The sequence below is a fragment of the Phascolarctos cinereus genome, unplaced genomic scaffold, assembly GCF_003287225.1.
Source record: "Phascolarctos cinereus isolate Bilbo 61053 unplaced genomic scaffold, phaCin_HiC Scaffold_9;HRSCAF=440, whole genome shotgun sequence".
Lineage (NCBI taxonomy): Eukaryota > Metazoa > Chordata > Mammalia > Diprotodontia > Phascolarctidae > Phascolarctos > Phascolarctos cinereus.
In genome coordinates, this window is record NW_027556402.1 from 254,996,045 (window position 1) to 255,009,658 (window position 13,614).

The following is a 13,614-nucleotide window of genomic DNA, read 5'->3' on the forward strand; positions in this document are numbered from 1 at the left end:
CCTCCCGTCTTCGGAGGCACACGGTTGCATCATGTCACTGATGTAACCTCCGCTGTTCACACAATGGGTCCACCCCATGTGGCTCAGTGAGCTCCAGAGCTCTGGACCCGAGAGATGGCCCTTGGTAACGAAGCAGGTCTGAGCATGCCCGAGGTGAAGGACAAACACCACGCTGTCCGTGTTAGCATCAGCCAGAACGCTCCCACTCCTGACCAATGAACGTTATACTCTGGGTTTTGTTTTGGGTTTTTTGTTTGTTTATTTTGCTTTTTGGTGAGGCAATCAGGTTAAGTGACTTGCCCAGGGTCACACAGCTAGTAAGTGCCAAGTGCTTGAGGCGAACATTATATTCTGCACGTGTGGCGACGCTGTTGGGTTTCTGCTTCACGATCCTAGGCGTCAGTCAGATTTCTTCATGTCTGGAGAGCGAAAACCATTCCAAAGTCCCACCAAAACACTTGTACTCTCTCTTTTTATTCTTCATTATAACCACTCACTGTTCAGTATACACATCTGAAGCACCAACTGTATACGCTGGACCGTACTGATGCCCGAGCAAGAGACGAAGGGTGGAAGACATCCGGCCACACCCCCCTTGGGGCCCGCTGTCCAGCAAGGGGGAAAGATGGACACACAGAAATGTCTACCACCCCACAAAAGGGCTACAGGCAAATGGTGCCGTGATGTCTGATGGGGGGAGAAGGTTTGCGATGGAGATCGGGGAAGTCTTCAAGGAGGAAGGGGCATCTGAGATGGGGAGGGTGATCTGATGCAGGGAACAGAGCCTGAGCACAGACACAAGGTAGGACGCGCCACGCATGCCTGAAGAAGAGAGGGTGGCCCAACGTGGCTGGAGCCAGGAGTTTGTGGAGGGTAATTACAGGAGCTAAAGTTGTAAAGAGAAAACAGCCCCAGGAGTAAGAGGCCAGGAAAAGGACTGTGATTTAATGGAGAAGCAACAGGGAACCAGCGGAGACATTAGCGGAGACATTAACGCGACAAGGTAGACGCACAGGGAGGAGCATCCCAGCAATGCGCGGATGCGAGGACTGGCGTGGGACAAGGGAAGGAGTCTCCAGAAACGCCCAGGCTGGAGGTGCCCCATTCTTACGCCACCCAAGCCCAGCAGCGAGCGGGACCCCCACGTGGAGCCACCAAGTGGCTGAAGAACGGGATGGGAGTGAAGGGCAGGCTCCCCGAGAGAGGATCGGCGGGAAAGGACCCCACCTCTGAGCAACAGTGGTTTGCACGTTGTCTCCCCCGTTAGACCGGGAGCCCTCCGAGGGCAGGGAACAGGTTTTACATTTCTCTGTACCCCAGCATTTAGCATGGTGCCAGCGCACAGTGGGGCTTAATAAATGATTAAGTCCAATTTTCTCATTTTAGAGATGATGGAACTGAGGTCCAGAGATGGGAGGAGAGGTTCTGGAGGTCACCCGGGTCACTTAACAGGGCAGAGGTGGGAGACAAACCCAAGGCCTACGATTTCAAATTCTGGGCTCTTTGCATCACGGCACCCTGCCCCTCAAGGGAAAGGAAAAGAAAAGGAAAGGAGAGAAAGGGAAAAGGGAAGGGGAGAGAAGGAAAAAACAAAGGAAAAAAGGATGAGGAAGGCAAAGCAAAACAAGGGAAAGAATGTCGGGGAGGGAGGAAAGGAGGGAAGAAGGGAGGGAGGAAGGGAGGAAAGGAAGGAAAAGAAAGAAAAAGATGGAGGAAGGGAGGGAAGGAAGGACAGAAGGAAGGGGAAAGAAAGGGAAGGGAAGGAGGAAGGGAAGGGAGGAAAGGAAGGAAAAGAGAGGGAAGAAGAGAGAGGGAGGAAGGGAGGGAGGAAAGAAGAGAAGGAGGAAGGGAGGAAAGAGAAGAGAACAGAAGGGAAGGAGGAAGGGAGGGAAGGAAGGAAGAAGGAAGGAAAGGCTACGTGCTTTCCCCATAACTTCCTCCCACAAGGTCCCAGCTCTAGGAAGCTCTTCCACGCAAGGCCGCTGAGCTGGGAACCACTGCGGTGTGTAGCTTGGTGTTCCTCATGCTGGCTAGCTATCTGACTCACTGCCCTGATTGTGTGCCTCCTACAGGTGACGAGGACGCGGGCCGGGCGGCCCCCCGGCTCTCCACCCCCCGAACCATGGCGATGGCCCACTCCACCAGCGCCACAGCCGCCGCCGCCGCCACCACGACCACGACCATGGTGGTCATGACCACGGCCACCATCGACCTGCGGGACTGGCTGTTCCTGTGCTACGGGCTCATCGCCTTCCTGACGGAGGTCATCGACAGCACCACGTGCCCGTCGGTCTGCCGCTGCGACGGCGGCTTCATCTACTGCAACGACCGGGGTCTGACCTCCATCCCAGCCGACATCCCGGACGACGCCACCACGCTCTACCTGCAGAACAACCAGATCAATAACGCGGGCATCCCCCAGGACCTGAAGAGCAAGGTCAACGTGCAGGTGATCTACCTCTACGAGAACGACCTGGACGAGTTCCCCATCAACCTCCCGCACTCCCTGCGCGAGCTGCACCTGCAGGACAACAACGTCCGCACCATCGCCCGCGCCTCGCTGGCCCGCATCCCCCTCCTGGAGAAGCTGCATCTGGACGACAACTCAGTGTCCACTGTGAGCATCGAGGACGACGCCTTCGCGGACAGCTCGCGGCTGAAGCTGCTCTTCCTGTCGCGGAACCACCTGAGCAGCATCCCATCTGGCCTGCCGCGGACGCTGGAGGAGCTGCGGCTGGACGACAACCGCATCTCCACCATCCCGCTGCACGCCTTCAAGGGCCTCGCCAGCCTGCGGCGGCTGGTGCTGGACGGCAACCTGCTGGCCAATCAGCGCATCGCAGACGACACCTTCAGCCGGCTGCAGAACCTCACGGAGCTGTCCCTGGTGCGCAACTCGCTGGCCGCTCCGCCCCTCAACCTGCCCAGCGCCCGCCTGCAGAAGCTCTACCTGCAGGACAACGCCATCAGCCACGTCCCCCACGGCACGCTGGCCAGGATGCGCGAGCTGGAGCGGCTGGACCTGTCCAACAACAACCTCACCTCCCTGCCGCGCGGCCTGTTCGACGACCTGGAGAACCTGAGCCAGCTGCTGCTCCGGAACAACCCCTGGTTCTGCGGCTGCAACCTCATGTGGCTCAGGGACTGGGTCAAGGCGCGGGCGTCCGTGGTCAACGTGCGGGGCCTCATGTGCCAGGGCCCCGAGAAGGTCCGAGGCATGGCCATCAAGGACATCACCAGCGAGATGGACGAGTGCTTCGAGGCGGGGTCCCAGGGCGGCGCCGGCGCCAACGCCGCCAAGACCACGGCCAGCGACCACGCCGCATCCACGACCCCGCAGGGCTCGCTCTTCACCCTCAAGTCCAAGAGGCCGGGCATCCAGCTCCCCGGCTCGAACGTCGACTACCCCGCAGCCACCGGGGATGGCACGAAGGCCCTGGTCATCCACGTGAAGCCGCTGACTGCAGACAGCATCCGCATCACGTGGAAGGCCACGCTGCCCGCCACCTCCTTCCGCCTCAGCTGGCTGCGGCTGGGACACAGCCCCGCGGTGGGCTCCATCACGGAAACCCTGGTGCAGGGCGACAAGACGGAATACCTGCTGACGGCCCTCGAGCCCAAGTCCACCTACATCATCTGCATGGTCACCATGGAGAGCGGCAACGCCTACGCGGCTGACGAAACGCCGGTGTGTGCCAAGGCGGAGACGGCCGAGGGCCACGGGCCGACCACCGCCCTCAACCGCGAGCAGAACGCGGACTCCGTGACAGGCCTGCCTCTGGCGGGCATCATCGGCGGTGCCATCGCCCTCGTCTTCCTCTTCCTGGTCCTCGGGGCCATCTGCTGGTACGTGCACCGGGCCGGGGAGCTGCTGACCCACGAGCGGGCCTACAGCCGGAGCAGCCGCAAGAAGGACGACTACGTGGAGTCGGGCACCAAGAAGGACAACTCGATTCTGGAGATTCGGGGGCCCGGGCTGCAGATGCTGCCCATCAACCCGCACCGGGCCAAGGAGGAGTACGTGATACACACGATCTTCCCCTCCAACGGCACCAGCCTCTACAAGACCACGCACGCCATTGGCTACGGCGCCACCCGAGGCTACAGAGACGGCGGCATCCCAGACACGGACTACTCCTACACATGATGGCAGCGCGCTCGCCCCTTCCCAGAACCCGAGCCGCCCTCTTTCCCTGCGCTCCCTGGCTCTGCGCCCACCGCTTCTTTCCACCGCCTCCTTGGGTGGAAACGCGGCTGCCTACTCCCACTGGCTACCCCTACCGACACCACACAGAACTATTTTCAAGCCAGAAACGAGGGGAGGGGTCAATATTTCAGAAAAACAACAGTGGAAAAATTTGTTTTAAATAGGCAAGGAAGGGAAACTGAGGTCAGATACCGTCATTTATAGGAAAAATGCCAGATGGGGGAGGGGTGGTGCAGGGAGGGAGGCCAGGAAAACCTAAAAATAAAAACGAAAGAATGTTGTTTTGGGGAACTGGAAAGATAACTACCTGTACAACCACCCGTGTCAATCTCGTGTTTTGTTCGGGGGTAAAAACGCAAAGCAAACAGGATTTAAAAATGGAAGAAAAAAACCCACAAAAGCCCGCAGCAGAACGTTCTCTTCTCTGGCTGCTAACTGTTGGCATTCGGGAGATTTTTCAAGCGTCCTACAAAGGAGAAAAGAAAAGGGGATGGCGAGGGGGGAGGAGATACCGTCCCCCCCAGAACCTCTCTGCTAGCTCTGGACCATAATCACTTCCAGAAAGACTGCCTGGCTTCCCCACATTAGCCGAACAATTTGTAGCTGATTAAAGAAAGACTTGTTTTCTATACTGAACCCCGATTTGGTCCCTGCCCAATGCTCAGTGAAGGGCAGCACTAGCTTCCTGGGTCCATTTATATACGTACGTATCTCTCTGTGCGCACTCCTAGACCGACAGCCAGGTGGGGGGGGTAGCAACCGAGATGCTATTTCTAGGTCTCTTCTTGGGATAGAAACAAAAGAATGATCCCCATCTATCCACCCACCCAACAGAGGTTCTTGTCTTCTGGGAATGAGCAAATGTGTCGACAAAGTGTGGTGGGGATAGGAATGGGCTGGGGGAGGAGAGAGGATTCCAAGTCCAAAGTGGAGTGGGAAAAAGGGAGTTGGGGTTTCAGGGAGGGGATGGGAAGGGGCAGAAAGGGGGCACCTTTGGGTTTCTACGGTGTCTCAGGTTCCATCGGGGTGTCTTCTGCATGAGGTCATTCTCTCCTGTGCCGGTGGTAAGGGTCACTTCCTGGGACTACCAGGGTCCCCTCTGTTCTATCCAACCATGAGTCAAATCCATCAAGCATCTTTTACCAACAATGTTCTCTGTTATGGGGCAGGGAACTGCTCAGGTTTTCAAAAGGAAGAATTGGCATATGGTGGTTTCTCGGCTGCCCGAAAGGAGGCTGAGAAAGATCAAATTTTCTCAGGAAAATCCTGGGAGAAAAACAACCCCAAAGTGAGAAGACCTCAGCTCAGCCTGCCTGTCCCCCAATCCTCTGGTCTCTGAGGAGGGCTGCTTGCTCCCTTTCTAAAATAAAAACCCCAGCCTTCTACAAGTACGTGCTCCCAACTTTTGAAGGCTCTAAGCCTTCTGTTCCTGGCTCTGGCGTGACTGTCACCACTGTTGATCAGCTGATGGTGTCACCACTGGACAAATAACAAAGGGGACTCCAGAAAGACGAGCAGAAAGGGCGCTTTGGGGCTCATCCCTTAGGTCCCCTCAGGCCTGCTCCACCCACCACACAGCTGCCAGGTGCCCCTATCCTTCCCTCCTACAAAGAAAGATTCTTCTGGGAAAAAAATGCCATTCTGAGGACGAGGAGAAGGAAGAGGGGCCATGCTTTGGTGACCACCGTTCCAGATGGGCTTTTTGAGAAACAGAAGGCAGGGAGCCCCACACAGCTGCCCAGCTATCCCTGCCGCTAGCCCCTCACCCGGGCTCCCCAAGGTGGGAATGCCACTAAGCCAAAAGACCTCACGGCTTCCTTTCCTCGAAGAGAAAGTGGGCTGAAAGAAAGAGCAAGACCCTTAGAAAAGGAGTAGAGGCCAAGGAAATTCACAGCCAAGCTGGCAGGACCCTTCCCCAGACATATCCGCCAGATCTCCCCCCCTGCACAAAGCACTGAAAGAGAGCTCAGCCACATTTCCTTCCCAACTGTCCCCAGCACCCCCCCCTTCCCATTTAAATGGAAATAGCAATGAGGCTGGGAGAAAAATAGCAAAGCCTTAATTTCACAGTTGTAAATAAGCCAGACTCCAGCCCCCATCTACCGCACTCTCTCTCTCTGTCTCTGTCTCTCTGTCTCTGTGTCTCTGTCCCTCTCTGTGTCTCTCTCTGTCTCTGTCTGCCTCTGTGTCTGTCTGTCTGTCTCTCTCTCTCTCTGTCAGTGGGGACGTGCTCCTTTCGGGAGGGGGTCTAAAATTGCCAAGGTCCCTCTGCCCCTGGGACAGTAGGACTGGGATGGCCACCCCTGGCCAAGGTCCAGCAGCGACGATAAGCTTGCTGTCTGGCGTTCATCTTACCCCATCCCTCAGACAGATGACAGATAATCCTCTTGGGCCTGGCAGGTGTCGGAGGGCAGAGGCTCCACCGAGAAGGGACCCGTCAGTCAGAGGTCAGTCAACAAACCTTTATTAAGGGCCTGTCCTATGCCAAGCCTGCCCTCAGGGAGCTGCCAGTCTAATGATACAGATCACTGCTCTCTGGAGACATCCGAAGGGACCTGGGATCCACGGGTATGACCCTAGACAAGTCACTTCCGCTCTGGGCCTCAGTTCCTCCATCTGTAAGAAGAGGGGGCTAGGCATCTTCCAGCTCTCCATCTATGACACCACAGCTATGTGAAGGGCCGTCACCCAGAGGGGAGGTCACACCGCTCCCCCCGACCCAGAAAGCAGAACCACGCTCCATGCAAGTCCAGAGGTGGAGTGAGCTGCCTCGGGGAGGTAGTGAGTGGCCCATCACTGGAAGTATTCAAGCAAAGGAGGTAGGAACATCTGTTGAGGGTGTTGTAGAAGGAATTTTGGCTCAGCATGGGTGAGACAAGACATCCCTGAGGCCCCTTACAACCCTGAAATTCTATGAAATGATAAGAGTAACAAAAGCTGACAGCTCTATGACATTTTAAGGTAAGCAAAGACACAATGTCATTTGGTCCTCAAAAATGTGGCCAGGTCAATGCTACTACCGTGCCCATTTTACAGATGAGGAAACTGAGGTTGCACTTTAAGGGACGTGGCCATGCGGGAGGTGAGCTCTGACCCCGGGTCTCCCCGACTTCAAGTCTGGTGCTCTGCCCGCGGCCCTCAACAAATCCACCAGGCCCCTGCATAAGAAACAGGCTCCCTCGGACTTTCTCTTCCTCTGGCTCTGGCCACTCCCTCTCACTGGTCAGCCAGGAGGAGGCTGGGAGCCGGAGGGGGGCTGAATTCTAATCTGACCTCTCCACTTCCCAAGGCCAGTCCCCCAATCCCTCTGGAGCCCCATGAAGACAACAGCACCGCCCCCTCCCCTCCCTGCCATGCCAGGATGGAGAATGGAAAAGCATCTGGAAAAATCCAAAGTCTGGGAGAGACAAGGTGTGGTCAAGAGCAGAGAGCCAGGCCACAGACCTGGGAAGACCTGGGTTCCAGTCCTGGCCACGTGGCTCTGGGCAGGACCCTCAGCCTCTCCCCAGGCAGCTCAACCCACGATGGCGCAGGGGCTTCCCACATCAGGAGTTACCAACGGGAAACACAGCAGGAGGCCGACGGGCGGAGGGGCTTCCCGAGGGGGCTCCCAATGTGCACGGAGCTCCTCACGCCACCCCGATCCGGGCACCCACAGATAAAGACTTTCTCCCAGCCCTTCTACTCCCACCACAAAGGCTCCCAAAGCCCCCTCTGCTCCCCAACCCTCCAGCTCTCCCTCCTAAAGAGTCGGCTTCTCGCCCACCTTATTAAGAGGGAAGAGAGGAGAGAGCTATGGAATTACAGTCAGAAAGTCTGGGTTCAAATCCTGCTCTGGCCCTTACCACCCGCCTGCGAGGCACTTCACGCGCACACGCACGCGCACACACACACACACACACACACACACACACACACACACACATGCACACACACCTTGGGCCTCTGAGAGGGCTGGACTAAGTGATCTCTGGGGTTCCTTTCCACAGTAAATCCTATAAACCTCTGACCAAGATCTGGGTTCAAATATGGCCTCTCCTTACTAGCTGTACAACCTTGGGGAAACAGCTTGCCTTCCCTGTTTCCCACTATTCTGCAGCTCGAGAAACGCTCTCACTGGAAGAGCGTGTCAAAGAACCAGCTCCTCCCAAAGTGGAAGGGATGCGGGGCCGCCAGCATACCACCCGGAGGCCAGACGGCCTCCTTGCCTTCCAGGCATCTCCAGGCACGAGTTCAGTCGTGCCCAACTCTCCCCGACCCCAGTGGGGTCTTCCTGGCAGAGATACTGGAGGGCTCTGCCATTTCCTTCTCCAGCCCATTTGACAGATGAGGAAAGCGAGGCAAACAGGGAGAAGTGACTTGCCCAGAGTCACCCAGCTAGTCGGGGTCTGAGGCAGGATTTGCATTCAGGTCTTCCTGACTCCAGGCCAGCTGCTCCAGCCACTGCTGTGCCACCCGGCCGCCCAGAAGGCTGTCTTGCCCAGTCTCAAAGCTCTCTGGCAGAGCCTCTGCCTTCGATCAATCAGGAAGCATTTATTAAAAGGCTCCCACGTGTCAGGCACTGAGCTGAGCTCGAGCAGCTCTGGAATTCTCAATCCGGTCTCTTCGTTTTACAAATCAATCAACCAACCCACCAACGAGCATTGATTAAATGCCTACTGAGTACCAGGCATGGTGCTAAGTGCCGAAGATCTAGCTCGGAGGAAACCTAGGGATCTCTAGGCCATCTTCCTCGTTTTACAAGACGATCAGCCAATGAGCATTTATTAAATGCCTCCTGTGTACCAGGCAGTCACTAGAGCCTGGAGGAGACTTAGAGATTGGTGAAGATCAATAAGTAAGCATTTATTAACTCCCTACTGTGTACCAGGCAAGCAATGAGCTAAGAGCTGGGAGGAAACTTAGGGATCTCTAGTCCAGTCTCTTCATTTCACAGATCAATCAATCGACATGCACGCATTAAACACCTACTAAGTGTCAGATACCATGCGAGGCCCTAGGGACAGACAAGAGCGGGTCGGCCCCTGCCCCTGGGACACCTGGCAGCATCTCCCCAGAGGTGGCCGAGGGAAAGGGAAGAAGAAGGCACTTCCTTCTTCCAGGAGACACAGGCGTCCCATAGGAGAGCCACAGCTCGCAAAGCAGGCACCGTCTGGCCACGCTTGTACAGGAAACCCCGCCCGGAACACCTCGGCTGTCTGGGGTGATGATTCGCCCCACCCCCGGCCCAGCGCCACATTTTTTTTCAGGTTAAGTGGCTTAGCCCTGGTGGTAATCAGATGTAGTGATTAGGATCTCCTTTCTATTACATTGCAATTTTCCTTTAAATTTTCTCTAGGAAAAAAAAAAAACAGCCCAAGGAAGCAAAAGAAAGGGGACCCTAGAAGCTGCCGACTCATTTGCATCCTGCAAACGAGGCCTCTTGTGCGCCATAGCTCAAGAGAGGGGGCCCAACGTATGGAAGGCTTAAGAGATTACTAAGAATAAAATCTATTAATTAGTCATACTCCATCCTGCAGACATGATGCGCATCAGAAGACTCTTTTCTTCCCTTTTTTTCCCCTGCCTCTACCCACAGGCTGCCGCCTCCATCTTGTAGTCTAAATTGGCTCTCTGCTGCCTGCCAGGCTCCATGTTAGAACAGGAGGGGGTGGGGCTGGGATCTGGGCCCTGGCGCCCCGGCCAGACGGATTGTGGAGGTCCAGGGACCAGGGGGCCCCACTCCCTCTGCTGCTTCCTGCTCATCTCCTTCCCCAGGCCTGCTGACGGGCCTTGGGAGAGGAGTCGGGGTGGACAGGGCTCCCCCAGCCACACGGACCCTGCCCCCCTGTCTCCTCCCCCAGCAGTGCTGGCCAGGGATCTGTCAGGCTTCTCTGACTGTGAAGAGATTTCATGGCATCTGGGAATCTGGATGGAACAACAATCACCCGCTTTTTCTCAATAACCTCTCACTGAAATGGAGCACTTCCTTCCCATAGTTAAAACCCTTCCTCTGAGAAGGTGCCTAGGTTTCACAGCCAGCCAGCCAGCGGGATTCATGAGACAAAAAAGGCTAAAACAATCACGCCCCCAGGAGACGGAGCAGGAGACAGCAGGCAGAGGGCACAGTCCTTTTCCATCTTTGCCTGCCCTTGCCCCGAATGTCATTCGCTTCTATTTTTAAGGGTAAGGGGACACACGTATGGGCTGCTGCTTATAGGGAAAGAAGGTAACCACAGTGAGGCAACACTTAGGGTTTAGGCATCATACCAGGCGATGGGATGGAGGCGAGAGGCTGGACGGTGAACGCTCTTCCAAAAGCACGAGACTGCATAAGGAAAAGAGGAAGGGAGCGAGCAAATCCCCTTCTGCCAGCAGCCACTGGCCTGTGACCACTTTAGCACGGCCCTTCCGGGAATTTTAAATAACTACTTACCACCACTACCCCCTCCCAGACGCATTACCCGTAGCAAGCATCCTTCTAGGGATTCATTCACAAAGGGAGCTGGAAATCGGACATCCCGGTCACCAAGAAAGAGTTCTGTCCGAGACGGATGCCACAGGGCGGTGGGCCGAAGAGACCCGGGCCGTGTTCAGAGAGGCAAGCGGATCCATTCTGAATAGAAAACCCTCTCGGGGCCCAACGAGGAAGCTGAACAAGACAAGCGTGGAGGCTTCTGCCATCATTAAAGCTCTGTGCTTCTCACTTGCTGTTCCAGAGGATGAAAAGGATTCCACCCAGGGGAAGACAGCACGACCTCTACGAGGGACATCAACGTTGACAAGACACATCTGTGCTTTGAGGATGCTAGAGCGGTCTCCTCCAAAGCAACCTGGCAGTGCTGGGATCAACACGGCCATTTTAAAGATGAGGAAACTGAAGCTCAGAGTGGGGAACTGACCAGGAAGTGTGGGGGCCTACATCTGAACCCAATTCCATTTCTCTTCCACATTTAGCAAGATGTGGGTCCCACTGACCTTCCACTCAGACTCTAAAGGAAAGTGTGTAGTCGAAGGGTGATAAACTGAGGCTTCAAGTAGGGAAAGGAGAGTTCTCAAGGCCAGGCTCCTCACAAGGGTGACCTTGAGCAGCATCTCTCATCCTGAGATGGAGCAGGTGCCACAGGTAAGAGTCAAACTGGCCTAGCCTTCCTTTTTACCATGGCCAGGAAAGGCTCCCTGAGGTTGTACAGCTGGATGAAGATGCTACCTTGCTGCTTCCTTTCCCACTCTAGGGCTCTAAGACAGACTGCTGACCTGAGGCCAGGCCCCGCCTGTGCTAAGGCAAAAACAGTCCCTGCCCTCAGGGAGCTCACCGTCTAATGAATCCTCTCTCTGCCCAGCCATCCCACCGCAGGAGGGGGAAAGAGAGAAAGGCCAAGCCTTGACAGGAAGGCCCAGCAGCCCAAAGAGAACAGGGAACTGGGTCCCCAGGCAAAGATCCAGGAAGAAATCTGCTCTGAGCTCAGGGGGGAAGACCAGCCCCACCCAGGGCTGGAAGCCTGGTTTCTGGGATGCTGGCCGGCCCTCCCTCCCTGGGCTCCATCTGGGCAGCAGAGTGAGCCCTTCCCCTCAAATACTCAGCAGGCCTAGTTCCCAGCTGGGGGCACGGGCCCAGCCAGGCCCCCGCCTGCAAGATGGGAGGGACAGTGGTTTCATGTGTTGTTGGGGCGGGGAGGGGCAGTGCAGGGAGGGTGTTGTTGGCTTATTTGTGAGGGGACAGGCTTGAAAATGCAAAGCATTCTCTTTTACAGCCCAGAGAGTCAGGGAGGCCATGAAGGAAGCACGGTACCAGGCTGACAGTCAAAGGACCTGGGTTCAAATCCTGACTCTGCCATTTACTCCCTATGTGACCATGGGCAAATCAAAGTCGCAACCTTAGGCCTCAGTTTCCTCATCTCTAAGATGAGGGGATCAGACTAAAGAGTCTCTAAAGTCCCTTTCAGCCCAAATCTGTGCTCAATTAGGTGTGATTCAACTCCTTGAATGGGAAAGGAATTTTTTGGGGAGAGGGGGTTAATTTGCCTGCCAATATGGGCAGATGAGACCTTCCCAGGCCAGCTGGGGGACGTCTCTCCTAAAATCCCTCTGGCCTGCGTGCCCTGGAGATGGCACTTATTTCAGGTCTTGCCAGGTCAAGCATGGAGGGTCCTGCCAGCAGCTTGGAAGGGTGGGCTGCACAGGCTTTCCCTGTCCACACAGATCAGGGCTTGGGGTCCGCACTGCCTCATGCCCTTTCCAGAGGTTTCTGGCACAGGGCTGGCCTCACAGACTCCCCATTTCATCTTAGGAAGATAACACTTGCACAGAGAAATGGAGCAGAGGGTCCTCACCAGGGATCCCCCCTCCCCAGATGGGGTTTGGTTGAGAGAACAGTGAAGCGGGGCTCAGCGCCCTGGGACCTCTCTCTGGATTAGCTGAGGACCGCAAGCATTGGCTTTTCCAGAGCTGGTCCCAACCCCCTAGTGAATCCTGACCTTCTCCAACAGGGATAGGGAAAAGGCTCCATGGTTCCCATTCCGTTGGGGACAGCAGGAGGCGGTGCTTGGGGGAAGAAACTGAAGGTGAGAAAAGAGAAACTGAGGTTCTCACAAAGAGAAACCAAAAGGCCCGGCCCAAGGAATGACTCAGGCAACTGAGAGCTCCCGCCTCCCCTGCTTTAGACACCCACCACCCTAAAATGACAACTGGTGCTTCCATTGGCCTTCTGGGGTTGGAAACCACTTTACACCCATTAGCACACCTGTGGCCCACATCACAATCCCATGAGTACTTTGCTTATTATCCCATTTTACAGATGAGGAAGAAGAGAATTTATTAAGTGCCTTCTATGTGCCAGGCACTGAGCTAAACGCTCTCCAGCTATTACTATTCCATTAGATCCTCACCACCTCCCTAGGAAGGAAGAGATGATACCTTCAAACCCCCGTGAAGCAATGAGCTGCCCAAGGTCACACAGCCAGTAAATGTCAGAAGTGGGATTGGAACCCAGGTCTCCCCTGCTTCCAAGTCCCACCCACCCCTGAAGTAGAGGAGAATCTCTCTGGTGCTAAATCAGGGACCCCCTCACCATTAAAAATGTGTAGACCCCACCACCACCACCAGGACCACACATCCACTCTCAAAGACTCACTGCCATCCCAATGGGGAGATTTTCTTTTTTTAAATTTTTAGGCAACTGGGGTTAAGTGACTTGCCCAGGGTCACACAGCTAGTAAGTGTCAAGTGTTTGGTCTGAGGCTGGATTCGAACTCAGGTCCTCCTGACTTCAGGGCCGGGGCTCTATCCACTGCGCCACCCAGCTGCCCTCAATGGGGAGATTTTAAAAAGTCCAAATGCCGCCAGCCCGGGGGTACCAGGGAGTTGGACGTCTGTGCCGGCTACCAGCTGAGGCTCAAAGAACCAGGGCAGGAAATGAAGCCTGGTGA

At 55.7% G+C, this 13,614-nt stretch overlaps 2 protein-coding genes across 3 annotated transcripts in view; one reads left to right on the forward strand and one right to left on the reverse strand.

Moving 5' to 3' along the window:
* The window catches only part of FLRT1 (fibronectin leucine rich transmembrane protein 1), a 113,192-nt gene extending 108,349 nt beyond the window's left edge, over positions 1-4,843 (forward strand). The window contains exon 3 of the mRNA XM_020968411.2: positions 2,073-4,843. Within this exon, the coding sequence (XP_020824070.1) occupies positions 2,123-4,147 (2,025 nt within the window). The 5' untranslated portion in view covers positions 2,073-2,122 and the 3' untranslated portion in view covers positions 4,148-4,843. The remainder of the gene's footprint in view (positions 1-2,072) is intronic.
* The window catches only part of MACROD1 (mono-ADP ribosylhydrolase 1), a 209,863-nt gene that overhangs the window by 157,466 nt on the left and 38,783 nt on the right, over positions 1-13,614 (reverse strand). The gene's annotated exons all lie outside the window — the stretch shown is intronic.